The sequence below is a fragment of the Heliconius melpomene genome, chromosome 10 (assembly GCF_056956725.1).
Source record: "Heliconius melpomene rosina isolate 202511_hmr_F chromosome 10, ASM5695672v1, whole genome shotgun sequence".
NCBI classification, from domain to species: Eukaryota; Metazoa; Arthropoda; class Insecta; order Lepidoptera; family Nymphalidae; genus Heliconius; species Heliconius melpomene.
The window spans coordinates 531,452-552,514 of record NC_140398.1 but is presented as its reverse complement, the minus strand read 5'-3'; the positions used below and the strand labels follow the sequence as shown (position 1 = coordinate 552,514).

Sequence of the window (21,063 nt, the reverse complement as noted above, 5' to 3'; positions counted from 1 at the left end):
TTGTACGCATTAAACACTCAATATCAAAACCACACATGAAAATAACGTCAGTTTTAAAAATTGATGGAAAATAGCACCTTTATTTATTACTATGAAAATGTCTTTTCTGATTTTAACATTGCAGTGTATATTTAACTTTATTTTATCTTTATTACAAAAAAATACATATTACATAACAACTTCAATATCTATAATGCAAATTAAAAAATGTATATAGACATATAAGCACAGAAAATATTTATAATGATTTTTTATGTAAAAATAATTCGCAGCCGGTAGGATTCGAACCTACGCTCCCAGAGGGAATCTGATTTCGAGTCAGACGCCTTAACCACTCGGCCACGACTGCTTACGTCATAATTGCGAAATACAATATTATTTCAAGCTTTAGATTAAGTTAAGTTACTTATTGGCAGGAGTTTATTTAAAACTTACTTTACTTTAGTTTTAAGCTTTAAACGCTTTTACTAATCCGACCAATTCAAGTACATCATTACAAATATAATGTCCAATGTCCATCCGTCCGTAAACATCGACAAGTGCTAAAAAAATATAAATACCTACATATTCCTTTTTGACCTAAAATAGATTGTGATGATGGTGGTTCTTGAAAAAAATTAGTCAAATAATTTTTATAGATCATTTTATAATATCTGACTTTACCTCTTTTTTTGTTATATTTGATACAACTTACTGTTTATGAGAAAAACTATTCTTTAACTTCTAACCTTAAATAACTAAATAAGCACACATGGGATCAATGGGGACTTCTGATATGTTAATAGCAATTGTGTGCCTACGGTCTTTACAAAACTCCTGCTCTATTTTTACGCCTAAACTATCGAATTTAATTAGACTATAAATATTATAGCTCATATAACATGACATCTTTTTTTATACACTTTTTATATATTTTATATCAAGACACTCCATTCTCCGCATTCAGACCGAATTCAAGATACTGCATGTCGCGCTTTCTCTTGCAAAATTAACGAAAACAATTAATTCTCTCAATAAGGAATCGAACCTACAACCATCGTGCTTACAATCAAACTATGACCTACTGCGCCACAATAACAATATACTAAGTATATAAACATTATTATAAAACCAGTAGACATTGAATTTTATATCCTAGTCTAGTATAGTAAACAAGTACTTCTGTATTCCTATACAATACGTTCGACGAGTTGTGGCCTTACTTAAGTTAAGTTTTGTTTCTTTCTACAATGAAATCTGCGCAGACATCCACAGCGAACTTAGGATCGACCGTACTGTAGTTACCTACTATGTGTTTACGCTTTACGATTACGACCTTAGCGTAGGCCGTCGGCTCTCTGACTCATGTAGAGGCTAGGTTAGTACATAGCAAGATATCTTTTATATACTTTGAATATATGTAAGAATTTAAAGTAAATATTTATTATGAAGCCAACAATTTCTAATATTTAATAATGTAGAACGTAAAAGAAGCAGACATAATCAAAATTCTTTATTACACTTTTAAATTTAAGACTAATTTATGTGTTTTTCCATATGAGGAGGAATGAGTCGAATTCTAGTCTATAAATATCCTATATAATATAAAATATATTTGTAAGAATTTATTAAAGATTCTGTTCCTGGTCGCGTACATAACGATATCAATACATATGATAAAAATATAACTGCGCGCTCTATGTACATGGAATATATATGAGAAAATCTATTATTTACACATGACTTTTATCAAAACAATGATTTTTAAAATTTATGTCTGTTAGTGCGTTTGTGTAGGCCAATCTCCAATAAAACAATATTTAGAAGAATGTTAATTTATGTATTTTTCATTTTTACATTACCAAAAGGTGATTGAAAAGTTCAGATTTTATTCATGTTTTCTATAATCTTTATGACATTACAACTTAATTGCCAATTAGCTCTACGATAGAATTTGCGATATAAAATTTGATATATCACGTAAAGAATATAAAAAATTATTGTGAATTAATGTTTAAGAGCGTTAGAACACTAAAATATGTGATAAATATTAATAAAAACTTCAAAATTTCCTGCCTTTAGTTATTTAATTAATTGATAACCTTTCACCTCGGTTCGTCTATAGCGACTTTTAAATATTACCATTCCTGTAGTGAGCATCGAACTATTGCGTTAACACATTAACGCGCCAATAAAAATTATCGAAGTCACAGTCTAAATTCAAAAACTTGTATAACAAAAAAAATGTAAATAGCAATAGTTAGTAGGTTACCTTTAGGCATTCCACATGGCGGTTTCGTTCTAGAGTTATCCAGAAAGTCTAGGTCATACTTCCTCGCCGGCGGGTACGTCAGCGCCACGTGACCGCCGACACCCACCAACGCACTAACACACAAAACTATTGTCACTATTATATTCACCATTTTGATGAAAATGTCTTTTATTTGTCTATCACTTCATATCTGAACTAAGTTTTGTGGATTCTTTTTTCTAATTGTATTGTATTGAATTGAAGTCACGACATCTTTGTTGTGAAGAGTACCTGTAATAATAAAAAAAATATTGTATTAGAAAAGATTTTTTTCACCAGAGATGAGGACGCATAAATAGAAATAAAGTTGAGTTTATGTAACTAGCGCCTAAAGTTGTTTTGGTTTAATATCCAAAAATTTTTGACAAAGATATAAAAACTATATTACAAACATATCTATATTTGAAACACACACAGTATTAACAATACAAATGTATTCATATAAAAGTGGAGACTCGCCTCCATCGCCTCATTAAATCGAAAAGTGGAGGTAATGGAGTAACCAATGGAGTAACGAAGGTACGAAGTGAATATTGTGTTTCATTTTACAAAATTATTGTATAATTCGATACTAAGCACCTCAAGGACTAAAAACAAACTTAGCAAGAAATTTTTCCTACAAAGTCGTTCAAATTATAACACGGAAACCACTCTAACTGTAGAGCATAGGTACCTAATACAAATTTGCGAGCACCAATTATATACTAACAAAGTAGGTAGTACGGAATATAATTTACTTTAGCGGCGCTTCGTAACTTCGTAGCTGTATCGAAATTATGCTTTATTATTGTCTTTTACTTTCTACTGGCTACGAAGTATGAAGTGTGAAACACTTTCACGCGCCCGATTACCTCCTTTGATGTGCCGAGGGCCGAGAGTTATTTCATTAATTATTATTGTGATGTATAGGTACAACAAAAACAAAGGCGATACCATGTTAATATGACGACTGTGAGTTTGATTTTCACTTAAGAGAAAAAAGAAACATCATTTTGACAATTCTCGGTGTTGAGTTCCGCCATTTACCTTAAATTCCCTCTGCCTACCTCGCTTGGCGGAAAAAACGTGAAGCTGTTAATAATGAATAAATTGTGATGAGCGTAGTGCCTTGCATTAGATATGTGGGATATGTCGGCTGTCTGCAGGCACCTATAGTAAATAAGACACATTGGTTTAGCGAGCTACATTATAACTCATACAACGCCTCATTTATACTGAAATAGGCTTACGTTTGATCGCATCCAGCTTGATGAGCGTTGTTGCGGTCCACGGTTGTGATGCACGCTTGCCTAATAAATACCTATTCACAGTATTCTTGGAGACCCCCACATGTGTTGTCATAGGAGATATGTGCAGACTCCGGCAATGAGTTCCAAGCTCTTGCAGTACGAATGAAGAATGTAGTCTCAAAGCATTTTGTCCTTACGTTAGGAATTTCCACCATGTACGGATGGCATCAAGCTGCATTCCTAGACGTTCTATGGTAAAAAGGGGCTGGGGATTCGGTTGTGCAATTCCAAGCAATTCAAGTGCAATCCTCTTCGAAATATATGCGGTAAAAACAGACAACGAGGCAATCCTACACCGTTGGCTAAGGCTCTGTAACCGAGTGTCAGCGAGGTTCTCGTCTTTGATCAATCTTCTAGCTCGTGTCGTGAGAGCTGTACTCCATAATCGGTCTTACTTGTGCTTTCTACACGGCAAGATGCTAGATGTAAAGTACTGTCTCATCTTGGAGAGAATGTCAAAATTCTTCAGACGTTTCTTTAGACAAAAAGAACCAGTTATATTATAAATACTATTAAGGGAGGTACGAAATATCTTGACGAGCTTCCTTCTGTTTCCTACTGTATATGAATAAGGTTTAAATCCACAATCCACGTTTAAATATTGTTTTTTGAATATTACATAAAATCTTAAATTATAATATTTGTAAATAGACAGAGAAAGTTTTAATGCACTACTAATGAATTTAAAATACGATCTTTCAAGTGCATTTTCATCAAAATATTGTTTTAGAAAATTTACTTTCATAAATATACTAATTGACTTTCATTACGATTACATAAAACAACTAGGGTTGAATTTAAATAATTTAACTACTTATAGTACCAATAAGTAGTTAAATTATTTTAATTTAATAGAAACGATAATAGGTAGTAGTTGGACATAGGTATATATTAAAGGCAGTTATGGCACAGGGACCCAAAGTGTGACTTTAAACGCGACTGGTTGTGGGTTCAATCCCCAATCGAGGAAATGAAATATTTATTTAAATTTATATTTTAAAACAAAGCGCGCCGTCGAGTTCCGCCACTGAACAAGCAAATTTCGGCGGAAACTGGGGAACGTAGTTTCTTAAAACTAATTTCACTTTGTCTACCCTGCTGTGCTCGGGATATAGCGTGACGCTAAAAAAACTTTTTTTATGAAGAAGACAAGGCAAACGACCAGAGGAGCTACAGGTGCGTTGCCTGCCTTTAAGGTCGTATCGGCCTTCCAGTCAAAGTTATTTTTATATTATACAAAAAGATTTTTTATAATATAAAAATAACTTTAAGCAGGCGAAGCCGTGTTTGGGTCGCTACTATCATTAGGTATATTATTATACTAATGATACTATTATTATTTAAATACAGAACGATTATACGTAATGCAAGGGTCGATTATCCGTCTGTCCGTCACACTTCACGGTCACTGTCTCTCACTTTCCCCGATCTCGCGCTCCCGCTCATATTTACATGTTTTAATTTACGTAAGCTTTATAATTAATAATGTAATATGTTATATAATTGTTTTTTTTTCGGTAAAGTTAGTTAACGTTTACATGCGATTTACATAAACGAATAGCTTAGTTAATTTAATATAATTTAAATGTGGGTACATAAAATTCTTGTCACGGTAAACTTTAGAGAAGAAATTGAAATCGTAATTATCTTAAGTTTGCTTAAACACATTTATATTTTAATTTTCTACAACTATTACCTACTGTATATTTGTGGTCTTTTGCCCTAAACTGTTTCCCCTAGTTATGTCTAAGATAAAGATTATTCTTAATGGACAAATATTCATAAATGCTATGTTAGGTATTTATTTTGTTCGTAAAATAATTTAATGTCATCGCATAAAATATCTATTCATAATTAAAACACAAGACGCGAGTAATTTCATTTGATGTGAACAAAAAATAAGCGAAAGTAGAGGCGATATGTAATAAACAACTATCTATATATATAAAAGGACTTGTCCTCACTGACTGAGGTAAGACGCACGCACAGCCGTAACCGCTGTGCGTAGAAACGTTAAATTTGGACAAAAGTTTACTTTCGTAATCTGGACATCCACTAAGAAGGGATTTTGAAAAATTTTAACCCTAAAGGGGTGAAATAGGGGTTCAAAGTTTGTATGGAAAAAAATTTAAATCGACACCGATTTTTATAAAATTTGAAATTTAGATTTTTAAAAGTATTTAATTGAACACGTGTTTCATCGTTTTCTAAAATTCTCCCCCTAAGGGTGCAAATAAGGGGTTGAAAGTTTGTATAGGTTTTTTTTAAATCGTCACCAAATTTTACAAAATTTGAAATTTAGACTCTTAAACGTATATAATTAAACACATGTTTCGTGGTTTTCTAGAATTCACCCCCTAAGGGTGCAAATACGGGGTTGAAAGTTTGTATGGGAAAATTCTTAAATCGCCATCGATTTTTATAAAATTTGATATTTAGACTCTTAAAAATATTTAATTGAACATATGTTTCATGGTTTTCAAGAATTCACCCCCTAAGGGTGTAAATAAGGGGTTGAAAGTTTGTATGAAAAAATCTTTAAATCGCCACCGATTTTTATAAAATTTGAAATTTAGACTCTTAAAAATATTTCATTGAATACATGTTTCATGGGTTATTAGAATTCACCCTTAAATACGCAAGCGAAGCTGCGCGCATCCGCTAGTTAAATATAATTATGTTATAAGTATACATATAAATAAAAGCTTTCTTACATTTTTTAATTCTCACATGGAATATAAGAAGCTTCACATTAGTCAGGGTTTCCACTATCACGCAATGGTGGAAACCCTGACTTCCACTTTCTGTCCTATTTTCGAACATTGCGTATTAAGTGGCGATTGTTGATTATAACGGTATAATGAAAATAATTCTAATATGGATTATATTAGAAGCATTTTCATTACACCGCTTCCCCGAGTAAGAATTAAATCCGCAACCATTGCCTTTACAGTCAGACACTGTCCCACTGCGCTGCCACGGCCTCTATATAAGTAGGTACTAAGTAACCTTTAAAGAGACAAAATGAATGATGTATTCGCGAGGAGTATTGGAGAAAGTGAAATGCCACCTGCAAATATTTACAACCGCGTCGGGCCGGCCGGTTCGAACTTACTATGAATGACGTTTTTGAGCTTAACAACAACTGTTAAATTTTTCTTAGTAATTATGGAGACTAAAAAATATTATTTTGTTCTCTAAATAGGTAGTTAATTTTGTAACAAGACGTCGCACGCAACTTTATTTACGTAGACTTTAACATTTTATCCCGTTCTCGCGGGAATTTCGACAAATTCCAAGTGTTTTCCTACTCTCCTTAACCTACCCATGTAACAATACAACAAATTAATAAGTTTCAATAGCATTTATTCGTCGTTCATCTTATTTATAAAGTAGCTATGTAATTAATAACAGCAAACACTTTCAGATAAGTAACAGCTATTTTTGGTTATAAATAAATACCAAACTAATAAACTTTTACAATATCATTTAAATAAATATTCATGATTTTATTATATGTATAGATTATAGTATAAGCAATAGAAATCTGACTTAAGATAAGGGTACCCTTAAATATATATATAAGGGTTCGATTCCCACTTAGGGTAATGAATTATTTTCATTTCCTCCATTGACAACAAAACGAATCGCGGCGTTGAGTGCCACCAACACACAATGTCTCGGAAAGTTAGGTTCCCTCTGCTTACAATGTAGGAATACTATTATAAATAGTTTTTTTAGTTAACAAGTGTTTACAAATTCATTTACATATTTTTATTATTTTCTTTTGTCCCATAACTTTCACATTTACATGCATAGTATAATGAATAGAAACACCATAGGCAGCCTCACTGACGCAACTGAACTCCGCTAGTTAGGCAAACTGCCATTAGAATTGTTTGAGATCTCGCAAGTATTTACATAAGTGACTGTTTTGACATACGGTTATGACCATGTGAAATATATGCGGCATCTTTAGTGCGTACTCTTTGGTCATAATATAAATATGTTATATAAGAGGAGGAGGAGGAACCGTTGCGTACCTATATTATAAGATTTATAAGTGTTTTGTAATATATTACCTACTTAATTTTTTTTCCGTCGTTATAAAGAAGAGCAGTTTTTTTTCTTTTACCTAGACTCTAGACTTCTAGAGGGATTTCAACGACCGACTATTGAGGACATCAGTTAATATATTTTATAATATCTCTTGCAATTTGTAATATAGACAAGTAAATTATAAATTTATAACAGTTCACTATTTTAGCCATTACATATTAACAAAAGAACGTACATACATGCATAATACACGGTAAAAAAATAACCATAACACATTATGTATAAATGCTGAACTAAAAATGAAACATGTACACCGTAGTGTCTATACAATATTTAGAAAGGAGTGATTTATCACTAAATATATTATACAACGTACACTTATTATAACGAAATAACAATATTTCAAAATAATTCCTATTATTCATTTTAAATATGGCTACTGGCGTCAAGTTTATGCTAATTAGATGGATCTGACTAAATTCATCCAATAAGGCCGTCGTGATGCAAGGGCACAAACTGTAAACCCGACGGTTGAAGTTTCGATTCCCACTCCTGATTGTAATATTTAATATTTTCATTTCCTCGCTCTGGTGACGAGATAAAGCCCGGCGATGAGCCCCAACAGACATTTAGTGTTGAGTGGCGGAACTTAACGCCACACTTTACGTGACTAACACTTTTAACTGAGTGACACAATAAAATTAATTCATTTCCACGAGCATTATAGCTGCTGCCATGATTGCTTCAAAAATAAATAAATACAAGTATTATGTATATTTGTCAGTTATTGCATGTGCAACGAAATTAAAACAGACCTAGCAGTATTAGATAAGTAAACCACTGAGCCAATGGGACTGTCAAACTAAATTAATAACAATAATACAATTATAACAATAATAATTTGCTATGTGTAGTAAAACATGGCGGGAAATACTATTGTACGTTTAGTACGTACTATGGGAATTCGTCAACCTTGCTCCGAATAAGAAACTTTATAATAGTATTTTTTTTGTATTGTTTGTAATTGGTTATTATGCCGCTTTTACCATTGTTCTCCTCTTGGAACTGGAAGCCCTCATCGGTTTGTTATAAATAGACTATTATGCAAGGGGAGTTCTTTAACCGACGCGGGGGACGCGTGGTTAACAACCTTCTTTATTTTGTATGGTGATTTTACTTTGATGTATTATTATTTTTTGTTAGATTTTTTATGTATTATTTGTCTAAAGTGCTGTGTTGACTTCCGCCACTCTACATGCATTGCTTCAGATGAAGTGTGAAGCTTAAAACTATATTCAGAATTTGTCAATGGTATCTTATAAGTATTCTATATTAATAGATTACGAAGAATACTATAAAGCATTTTAGATTTATATAATGCATCCGATATGGTCTAGTGGCTAGGATACCTGGCTCTCACCCAGGAGGCTCGGGTTCGATTCCCGGTATCGGAAATGGTCTTTTTTTATCTCGGCTATCTTAATTATTTACAAAAAAGTTATTTTATGAGATGTAAATAGTAAATCAATAGCAAACACAAAAAATAATTAGTAAAGTAGACAATGCAATAGCGCTACGCCCTCTACCGTCAGTTATAAGTAATTAAATCTTATCTCCACATTGTTAGTACAAAAGCGGAAATGTCAAACGCTTTACGTAACGCCATCTAACAGCAAGTAGCTGTAGATAAGTGGGCCCTTATCAGAATCATCTCGTTATCAGTAATCAGTGTAACGTTTTTCGTAACGATGAGAATGTGCCTTGTGCAGCCATTGTGATGATTAGGCCTAGTTTTTTGTTTGTGTCGTGTTACAAAATGCTGTTCCTAGTATATTAATTTACTAGCTGAAAGAGCACGCTAAGATATAAAAAAATACATTTTTTAAATTTTTACTTCGCCCTGTATCGCATAGAGTTGGACAGTTAGAAATAAGCTAGTGTCCTCATTTTCCCCGTTTAAACGGCGTTGTTCAACGCCGCACTTTTACTTTTTACCAAAGTGAGAATAAGAAAATATATCATTCTCTAGCAAGGCAATCGAAGCCACAACCGTTCGCGTTTGCAGTCAAACAATGAACCGCTGCGCCACGACGGCAAAAAATATTATTAGATAACACATTCTCACGATTATACGTACATTTATAATGAAGAACTGTAAATTTCATTAAGTATTTTTAAAAAACTATTTCGAAAGAAATAATAAAGGAAATGAAAAGAAAAACAAAGAAAAAATTAAGACAAACCACTGTTACAATTGTTTGGTTTGGCACAACCGCAAAACCGCGGTACGGTATATAAATACGCGTAATATTGTAAAAATAATATCACTTGACTACTTTCAAGACTACAATTTTGTAGCGAGGTTAGGTAGACTTGTCTGTATATATTTATAAATATATTTTTTTAAAATGTAATTCTACAGCAAAAAAAAATAATTAGAAAATATGTAAAAAAGTTAACGTAGCGGAATTTGAATATTGTTTATTCAAATTCCGATAAATTTTTGTTTCCCCGTTTTGGTTAGTGCTGCCGTCCACACCAAAGAAAAACCGAATAACAGATCATAAAATTTTGCTAAAAATTTTACTAATTTAATTTTCCTAAACATGAAATTATTAGTAATTTCAAGTTTAACCGATATATAAAACAAAATCAAATAAGTATTTAAAATATTTAAATAATTAATTACTTTACGCAATGCGAATTGTTTATAACCCGCAATAACCATAACTAAAGTTATCTCATTAATTCGGTTATAATCAAAAATTCCGATGACATAAATCGTCAAACTAGAAAATCGATTTTCCCAAACCAGTCATTTTGAGACAAATCGATGGGTTACGTGTTACGTAATAGTGATGTAACGCGGAAGATGGCACGGCGCGCGGCGCTCGGACATCGGTGCGAACAATTAAACTCGCTTAGTTATACCGTGGTGGGAATAAGGTCAGATAATAATCTTAGGTTCCATAGCGGCTCAGTTTGACTGTGGTAATTGCGAGTTCGATCCCGACTCGGGGAAATGTTTATATTTAAATGGTTATCTTTTCTCCGCTCTAGTAGACAAAATGTTTCGTTAAGATTCGCCACTCGACAATTGGACAGAAAGTAAGGAAGGAGTATGGAGTATCTTAACATTAGGTTCCCTCTGTCTAGCTAGTCAGCTTCACGCTGTTTCCCACAAAGTAACCCAAAAGAAATAATAATAATAAGTTGTATGACTTATGAGTTATGACATATTCTAAGCTTTGGGTATGAAACTCAGACCACAGATATATTGGATTACATGAAAATGATTGACATTATGTACAGCTTATATACGAGTATATAGCCTTACGTGTATATCAATTTGAACCAGTAGTTCCTAAGAATAGCGCGTTGTTATAACTCATCTACTTTATATATAATATTAGTATCTACAGATATAGCAATTATAGTTTAGCAATATATCTTTTACGAGGCATTTCCAAGTTTATTTCGACATTTTGCACAAAGCTCCGACAAAATAGATATACCCTAATTGACATAATGGACAAGTGATTAATGGTGCAATACATAGCTAGTTCATAGCTTACTTAATATATATTGATCTCTATAATTGAATGACCAGTAGCACGCCGTCAAGGCCTCGTTTGTATGCAAATAATAAATATAACGCAACTCTAAGTATACTTGATTAATTATAGCCAAAATGCAAATGATTGATTTTGTGTCGACAATGTTGTAGTGGCTTTATTATAGTGACAGTGGCGGTTGTGTCAGATTGTAAATAATATTATTTTAAATACTTGATAGACAAGGACCACACTCCACGGTGTGGTTTGGAAAAATAATAAAAATTAGCGTATTGTTTTAAAACTTTGCTCTGAAAACGCATGCCTTGCAACAATTCAAAATGATGGCTTATTTTTTTAATTAGTTTGAAACTAAAAAATGTAGTCGACAACTCGACACATCAAATAAGCTACAAGTAACAATGAAAACTGATTATTTGATTGAGTAACATGAATTTCTTAAATAAGTTTTGTTACTTATTATAGAAAATCATACAATAACTACTTTATACTGACAAATATTATTTGATCATTTCAAAATTAAAAGGACTAATAAATCTGACATTAACTAAAATGGCTACTTAATCAATAATAATTAAAGTTACACCTATATAAAACTTTACAGCTTCTAATTAAACTTAATGAATATCATTACAAGATCTCGCCAAAACACGACAACCATAAATTTTTACGCAACACGAATGAGAACATCACTAATGTTCGGTCATTAATCGGTAAATTCGGCAGAAATATTACAACACTATCCATTTTCGATTTGCATCGAAACACGTAATTGAGTTGGTCAACATTGATTGGATTTAATTACGGCTTTGAATGAATTTTTGATTTGTCTCGGCTCAGTAGACGAACATCTGAGTTTACATGAAGGTTGTGGGCTCTAATCCTACTTCAGACATTTTTTTTAGGGTAGGTAGACAGAACTCTATCTTACGACAGTCCGTTCTGCACTTTCCACAGTGGAACTGAATATTTTGTCTGTCCTAAATGTCTAACGAAATTGAAATAGACTTTAGACGTAAATATAAATATTTTTTACTTAAAAGATAACTTTAAAAGTGAAATTATATAGTTTTTACGCGTGTCATTGCCAGCTCAAGTAGAATAGTAGATACGACGCGGTTGACTTCTCACCGCGTCGTTTGTCTGCGAATGTAATCCCGATGCAGTTGCAACCAAGGCGGGTTCAATGATTTGTTGAAGAAATGAGAAATTAAATCACTTCGTTTTTATTGTTTTATTCCCACATGCAATTTATTTTATTAAGCCGAAAAGGTCAAGGACTTAATAGATTCCATTCTTTCATGTCATTTTTAACAGAAAGAAAATAACTAAAAACGACGGCACCCTATATCTGGTCCACACGCAGGAGGAGAAGAGGCAGCTGAAAGACCAGGGATATGGAGCTGGAGCAGGTTCGCGAGTCATGACTATCCATGAGGCTCAGGGGCAGACCTTCGCAGACGTCGTCATCGTCCGAACCGGACGCGCACGGATCCGAGTACATGAGAGCGTCTCTCACGCAGTCGTCGCAGTGACGAGACACACCAACACCTGTGTCTATTACTCTGACGATGGCGGTGACGCAATAGGCAACTTCATCAGCCGAGCGGTGGGCGCTTCATTTACGGAGGTGGTGGAGGCGAACCTAAAAGGGGCAATGTCACAAAGAGACGATAGGGTGATAGAGGCACTGATCCAAAAACTTAAGGAAGGCGTTCTGCATAAGCCAGGCCAAATCTAAAATTCCACACCTATATACATAATAATTATACAAAAGACTATAATAATTATACAAAAGACTCTAATAATTATAATTTTTATTCTAATAATTTCTCTAATAATTATAATATATTTTTAAAATTAAAAAAAAAAAAAAAAAAAAAAAAAAAAAAAAATTGTCGGTAGGGGTCTCATCCAACCCCTCTAGTATAAGCTCTAGATATAAGTACAGTTTAAATTGTCCCAAAATTAAGTACGCCACATTAAAAGAACTTTCTTAAAATAAAAAAAGGCACGGGCAACTATGAGCCCGTGGATGTAGTTTTTTAAAATAAAAAAAAAAAAAAAAAAAAATAACTAAAAAAGACTTAAGTGGTTTATACTTTGAAAGCCTATAAATGTAAAGAAATATAATGTAGTTAGAAAAGCTTAATAAATTACTATATAAAAAGAATTCGAATCTAATACGATATATATCAAAATATTTCAGATTAGGTATAACAAGTAAATGATAATGTAAACTATAATAAAAGAAAACGAAGTAATGTTGTAAATACAATTACTGATGCTCCGCTGTGAAATGTGTTTAGTTTTGGTTTAAGCAAGCTTGCAATCGATCATCGATTGTTATTGACTTTCTTTTGTAATAAATAAAAAGATACTTTTAAAATTTACCCAACGGTTCTCTCTTGCGTAGGTAGATTGTTTAAAGACTGTAAAACTGAGCTGAAATAATTGGTAGTTTATGTTGGTAGGTTGACAAATAGATTTTATTTAATTATATTTTATTTCTTTTTAACGTCATGCTGTAACTGTTTTGCAGAGAAAACTAGTGTTAAGACACTCAGTACCCATTATGACATTTCCATTCCCTTCTTTCCACCGAGATCTAGAGGCATTAATTGTTGAGTGACCATGCATTCAAACCTAACGCCACGCTTTGCCTCGCAACCAGAACAAAGAAATTAAAATATTAATCAAATTAGCTTCACCCTTCTTTTGCATTGCAGGAGCGGCAGAAATAATCTAGTGACAAGACACTCCTTTTACCAGTATGTCTTGTTTCAAGATATTACATGTTGAATGACAGAAATCAACGCCAGGTTATGTCTTGTCAATGTCATTCTCAACTAGGGATTTACTATCCCAGTGCACCATGGTATCCTTAGACTTTTGCTTTTTTAAGCTCATAAAAAGGTCTCTGATTACGATGATTATATCTATAATTTATTTAAAAATTGTAAATCAATGAGTTTGTCTCTTTTACCGATTTCTATGCGTATAACAGATCCACATTAAGATCATTACCGGCGGAAGCGCGGGGAAACTTAGTTCCGATTTCTAATTTCACACGTGGCATCCGTCGGGGGGTCAGATTATCTATTGGTAAGTTTTCTTGTCATTAAACTACATAGTCATATTTTAAGGGCATATTTAGGAATATATTTGTAGGATTAGCTAAAAATGGTGATCTATGTAAAAAAAATATAAACAAAATTTTAATGGGGTAGATTTGGAAAATATATTCTAATTGTGAATGTCTGACAGTTTAGGTATATATTGTAAATATTAATTATTTTGTTATAAGTAAGAAAAAAAAATATTTAGCAGAGCAATTAGCAGAGCGAAGTTAAATGAATATTTCAGTTCCCCGAGTGAGGATCGAACCCACAACCAGTCGCGTTTACAGGCACAATTTTGTGCCTCTACGCCACGGCTGGCCTCTATATATTATAAGTGAAGGCTTTAATTTAACTGGAACCCTTTTTTTAACATACATTCTTTTATTGTGGAGCATGATCTCTTTTTTACTGCACTGCACCTATGCCTGTTTTACAGATTTATGTAATGTAAGAGAGAAGTAAAAAAAAACATAAAGCTTACTTAAGTAAATAAGTTAACACATTTCAATTCCATAAGCAAATGAGAACGGACTGTACGGAATGTGATTAGCACTAGAATCACGTCGAGACTTTCGCTCATTCATACCTAACTCGTCAGTGGTACTGGTAAGTGGTAGCCGACCAACTATTTTCACCTAAAGTAAATACACGATTAGCTAATTCGTTTCGCAATATGGTTTTCCGTTCGTAGATGAATTTTCCATATATGTATATTTGTTTTATAAATAACATCAAGTAGGTCTTGATAATTGAATAGTTGTTTTTTTTTTCTATATTAATATTACAAACCTATAATTTTGTTTGGTTGAACGTGCTAATCTTAGGAACCGCTCTGGTGCAAGTTGAAATAATATTTTTCTGACGATCAGGACAGACGGTTTATTTAGAAAGACTAAGAAGGCTAAAGAAAAGGCTAACATTTCAATGGCAATGGCGCAGAGGCTACAGTATGTGTTGACTGTCTAAACAAAATTAGATAATTTAGAACAAAGATGTTTAATATTTTTTCGAGCGTTTTCTTACCCTAACTGGGAATCGGACAAACACCTGTCATATTTTCAGGCAGACACGACGCCGTTGCGCCACGACGGACTCGAATTTCCATCTTTATAAATGCAAATTAGTAATAAAATTAGTTAAAACAATATTTTATAGTTTTACGAGAGGTTGTTGTAATTTGCATAAATCTTATGAAATAATATAATCAATAAAGGGAAATAAATTCCGATTTATATGCAATAAATAAATAGTTCCCACGTTTTTATTCATATAATTTACAATGATTTGGTATTTAAAAGCATGTATTATAAATTATTTTTGCGTCATTTTCTACGATATCAAAAATACTTGGATTTCTATTATTTGTTACAATTTAGGTACTGAAAAAGCTAATTCATTTGTTTCATGTATTTATTTAGTTTTAAGAAAGTAGCACTTTAGTGAGGCCGTCGTGGCGCAATAGCGCAAGTGACTGTAAACGCGACGGTTGTGGGTTGGGTACCTACTCGGGTAAAGGACCTATTTATTAATTATTATTATTATATTTTAATATTTTTGATGTGGTAATAAGACAAAGCGCGGCAATGTGTTCTGCACGCAATATCTCAAAAATTCAGCGATGCATGGGGAACAAAGTGTCTTAAATCTTAACACTAGGTTCCCCCTGTCTACCCTGCTGTATCCCATACACAGCGTGAAAACAAAAAAAAGGAAGACATCTTAGTATAAATAGCAAATGTTTAACTTAAATTCTCGCATTGCCACAATTAGAATTATTGTACCTACTAAACCTCATATTCTCGTGAAAAAAATAGAGAACCGAGTGTCTTAACACTAGGTTTTCTCTGCAAACTCTGCTAAGCGGGAAAAAGCGTGAAGCTGTTATGTAATACTATCAAGGATTAGAATAAATGTTTATATCTTATGTGTACTTTTGTAATTTGAAAGCGCCGACGTCGCGGTACGTGAGCTAGCTAATAAAGGAAAAAAAGCTGAATGAAAGTTATTCGTTTTGTTCTGTATTGACCATTGTTGACTTCTTGAAACGTGTATTGCATTTTAATGATTTTACGGTGAAAAATGTAGTGCGATATGAGTTCCTTAAAAGACCTTAGGTACTTATTTATGAGTGTTATATTTCGCAACTGAAAAGAGTGCGACTCTAAGCTCGATAGGTTGTGGTTTTAATTTCTGTGCTCTGGTAAACAGGCAAAACGCTGCGTTAAGTTCCGCCCGGATATAGAGTAAAGTTAAAAAATAAAATAAAAAGAAGCAGGATGTAAACTACAAGTCTAGTTTAGTATAGGGCAGTGTTTCTACTAAAATTTACACTTTAATTCTTTAAATAACCAAATTAAATAATGTAAAATTATTATAAAGGAATTGTATTTAAGTACAAACATAAACATCGACATACTCGTAGCTATATTTTGTGACTTTCACATATTGTGATTCAAATCTGCTAATTCCAGTGTTTGTTGCGGACAATACATAGATACCATCAGTTAAGTAATCACATACCAGTTCTATTGTGATTTGTTACTCCTGCAGTGGATTATTTTAAGTAATTTTAATTAATAATTACTGTAAAGCTCTACAAACAGAATTATTAACATCTGATGAAATATTTTTGGAATAAAATGTTTTTTTTTTATAAAACATCTTTTTTTATTTATATTTTGATATTGTACTTTAAATTTTATTTATCATCTGTACTAGACGTAGCCTAGAAACTAATATCAGAACCCGGTCGATAACAAAGTAAAAGGACTTCTATTATTTTGTAGACGAACGTAATTATTGCGCGCGGAAATCGTGGTATTAAAAAGAGCGCCATACTAAAATAAATACATAATCAAAATTATTCTTCAAACAATTTGTAGTTACGAGCTAAAAACACATTACGTGATAAGTGCCACAACTTGACGCTGTTTTGTCTGCGAGATTTGGAGAAATGAAAATAATTTAAATATAACATACATTTTAATAAGCAATTATCTAAAACTTGAACAACCGTATAAACATCAACAAGAAATGAAAAAAAAATTAAAACAGTCCAAAAGTTCCCTTTTGCACAAGTGAGAGTTTTTCGTCTAAAACTGGGTTCAATTATCCACGGTCGGGTAACCGAGATTCTAACTAATTGCCACCTTTCACGCAATACGGTGTGTGCGTTTTGAAATTATTTAAACAACTCATATCTACCGACGCCAGTAGCGCAGTCGGTAAAGACGATGACTGTGTGGATTCGATCTCTGTGAATTAGATACCTTTAGGTCCTCGAACTGGCTGATAAAGCACAGCGTTGAGTTCAGTCAATTAACGATCAATGGGATGTCATTAAGTTATAACATTAGGTTCTCTTTGCCTAAAACCGTGAATTAGGTTTATAACTTAATTTAATAAAAAGAGCTTTACGCTTTTTCTCATGTAGCAAGGCAGACAAAGGCATAATTCACGGCGTTCAAAATTTCCTATATATAGTTATATACGTTAATATATAAAAGGAATAACAATAAACGTTATAAAGACGTAACTCATAACGTACAAGAGCGGCGAGGGGAACGAAACATAGCTACACTCACCAGTTGTTAACCTGAGTTTGTGTAAAAAATTGTATACTTCCGTCGCGTAACGGAAATATTTAGGCATTTTTATTCTTGCTTCCTGCTATATCCCGCATATCTACAATATAGTTGTTCTTAGGTAACGGAATATTTTAAACTAAGTTTCTACTGCCTTTCGTGGTACATGAGTATTTATTTATATATCGCTTAAGTATACATCGCGATGCTAAAAAAAATATATAGCATTTTTTATACGCCTAATACGCCTTGGATACTCAAATCAAAAATTTCATGTTAATTTCACGCCATTTAAAATTGTCATTTATTGTTAGCTATACCTACTATAAAAAGCGGAATATTGAAACGGAACGAATCGTGATAAGAACGTGAAAGGGTCGAGATGTTTGGTACCTATAATACAACTATAAGCCCATTCTTGCGAGATTTGGATGTTACTCAAACTTGAAATATAACTAGCTTAAAAAAAATTTAAAATAGTTTCATTATGATACAATTATTACAAGTGAATTAAATTCAATTTCTTAGATTTTATAACAAAGTTACATAGCTACCGGTCGACATAATAATGTCGTATTTAAACACAAGACAAACCGCGGCGTTGTGTTCCGCCACTCAACACGCAATGTCTGAAAATTTAATAAAAACTAGCGAAGGGAATGTTATAAAACATATAAGATTCTCTCTACATTATCTATGAGGGATAAGGCATGAAGCCGTGAAATTATAGAACAAACATACAAGCATTCAATAATGAATATAACCTAGATTAAAAAAAAATATTATAGAAATAATTACCAGAGACATCGATATGCGATACACGTACACGCTCATTTAAATTTTAATTCCGTTTCGTGCGCGTCCCGTTAAGCGTGAGTCGGCGTTTATAAACATATTGCGGTGGGTTCACACGGGAAGTTCGCTTTTAAATATTTTGTAAACATATTATATGAAAGTGGATAATCATTATTTGCAAAATATTAAACTATATAATAATATATTTAAATATCAGCATGGGAAGCTTAGCAGATTGTTGTATGTATAATATTTGTAAAATGTTGTATTGGGAGAGTTTTATGAGATATTGTAACATTTTATGTTATTGGTGTTTTCGTCCACTTTAAAGCGTGAAATGGAAAGTCCTGATTTTTCCCGTGATATAGTTATCTGCATACAATATATGTATTATGATCTTTTTAATGGCATATTTCCGTGTTACTAATGTAACTTCAACTTATTGTGTAGTCTTTTTCTCTACATATTTATTTATCGGTGCGTGGAGGATTAAAGCTTGATAATAAATATATATATATATATATATATATATATATTTAAAAATGAGAAACATCAATAAATTAGAAGATATTTTAAATTGTAATTTTAAAAGCAAATTAAAAAGTTTGTATTTTCTGCGTTAGTTCATTGAAAAGCGCAAGCAATGTGACCACAACCTTGTGGTCACGACTGTAGCGGCCGGTGTCGGTGGTGGCCAGTGGTCGCCCTTTCAAATGCTACGTGATTAGATTGACAATTGTGTCGGGAGCTGAGGGAATATTTGGTAATAGGTAGAAGTATTTTTTGATCATTTATTATATAATATAAGATTTATGGTTTTGTTATAAATGTAAGGATAAAAAGATACGATTTCTAAAAACTGTTTTTCTTTTCTAGATGTGGAATGACACTTAATAAAATTAAAAATTATGAAAATAGGATAAAAAAATAATTTGTCTTAATTGAAATTGGCCTAAAGTCATGTGTATAATAGGAACATATAAACACTCCCCGATCGAACTCGTAATCACGTTACATAATCAGAAATATCTTAAGGCAACCATATATCATTGTATACAATATTATTTATTTTTAATAGATATTTGTTTAATCCTTACAGAAATATAGTGAACTAGATTGTTATTTGGGGCTTCTCTCCCATGTGCAACTAGAAGTAATATATATATATATATATACATCAAAACAAATAAAACTATTTACTATGGACTACAGCCCTCCGCGATAAATGGACTACAATCTATACAATACGACACCAAACAAACTCTTCAACTTTATAATATAAGTATAGATATTTAAGCCGCGCAGGTATGTACGAGCCACGAGTATGTAGGTGCATAAAACATTGCAGTGTAGGCAGCTTTGTTTCAAGGCCGCATTACACGTCACATGTGATTCATTACATTATAATGATTTAAAATCAACTACGATTATTTATATATTTAAGGTTAAAGTAACCTTGTTTTTTATTGTTTTACTTGTGACCTACGACCTACCAATATAATTATGTAAGTACTATGTACATCTCAACATGTTATGTCCCAAAACTTGAGTGGAAGAGGGGAACGGAGTGTTTAAACACTAAGCTCCCTCTGCCTACCCGGCTATATGCGGGATACAGCGTAAAGCTAAAGAAAAATAATACAATACAATTAAAATCTATAGAAAATGTAGAGTCAATCAATTTGTCACGTTATGCAAGTTAGAAAGCAAATTTTTGTCACTCTATACACACGTACTGTTAATGACAATGAAAATAGTTTTTTTTTTAAATTTATAGCTGGAGGCAGTGTTCTTACTGGACTTGACTGGATAACATTTAGTGAAGTAATTACTAAAGTCACAATATAGATGATAGGTGAAGCACGTAGTAACATACCATTAAGTCACTAGGTCTTTGCTTATTCTAAAATCTAATTGATCTATGAAAATAAGAAGTATCTCACCAGTAAATATGTATAAATTAATTAAAAGTATGGTCTTGTATCCATTATACTGCTACACATGATAAAACTATTATTGCTGTACAGTCATTAGGAATGTGTAAACATTACATGCAAATGTTATAAAATTATTAAGTAAATTGCATCCTGTTGTCAAATGATATTTTTTTGCAATAACTAAACTTATACTTAAATCTTTGTACTTGGAAGTATTATTAATAAGAAGAGTTAAATGGTACAATCTTAAAATTTATACGAGACTAGTCGTCGCTCACCTATGTTTGTGTGGACTTTAACACGTAAAATGTAAAAAACTTAAACTGTAAATAAACTTAAACTTTTCATACAACAATAAAATGATAAATGCAACTTTATATGGTACGGCCTTACGGTGACCTTAGAAATTATG

General features: G+C 32.5%; 1 protein-coding gene and 2 non-coding genes across 9 annotated transcripts in view; 1 reads left to right on the top strand and 2 right to left on the bottom strand.

Moving 5' to 3' along the window:
- Positions 1 to 21,063, bottom strand: part of LOC146535044 (uncharacterized) — a 65,558-nt gene that overhangs the window by 18,593 nt on the left and 25,902 nt on the right. For all 7 annotated transcript variants that reach the window (XM_085190928.1, XM_085190926.1, XM_085190927.1 and 4 more), the window contains one exon: positions 2,252 to 2,521. In XM_085190928.1, coding sequence (XP_085047054.1) covers positions 2,252 to 2,402 — 151 coding nt within the window. In that variant the 5' untranslated portion in view covers positions 2,403 to 2,521. The remainder of the gene's footprint in view (positions 1 to 2,251; positions 2,522 to 21,063) is intronic.
- Positions 268 to 349, bottom strand: TRNAS-CGA (transfer RNA serine (anticodon CGA)). The gene has a single exon. It is a non-coding gene; the product is annotated as a tRNA-Ser (tRNA).
- On the top strand, positions 9,021 to 9,092 carry TRNAE-CUC (transfer RNA glutamic acid (anticodon CUC)). The gene has a single exon. It is a non-coding gene; the product is annotated as a tRNA-Glu (tRNA).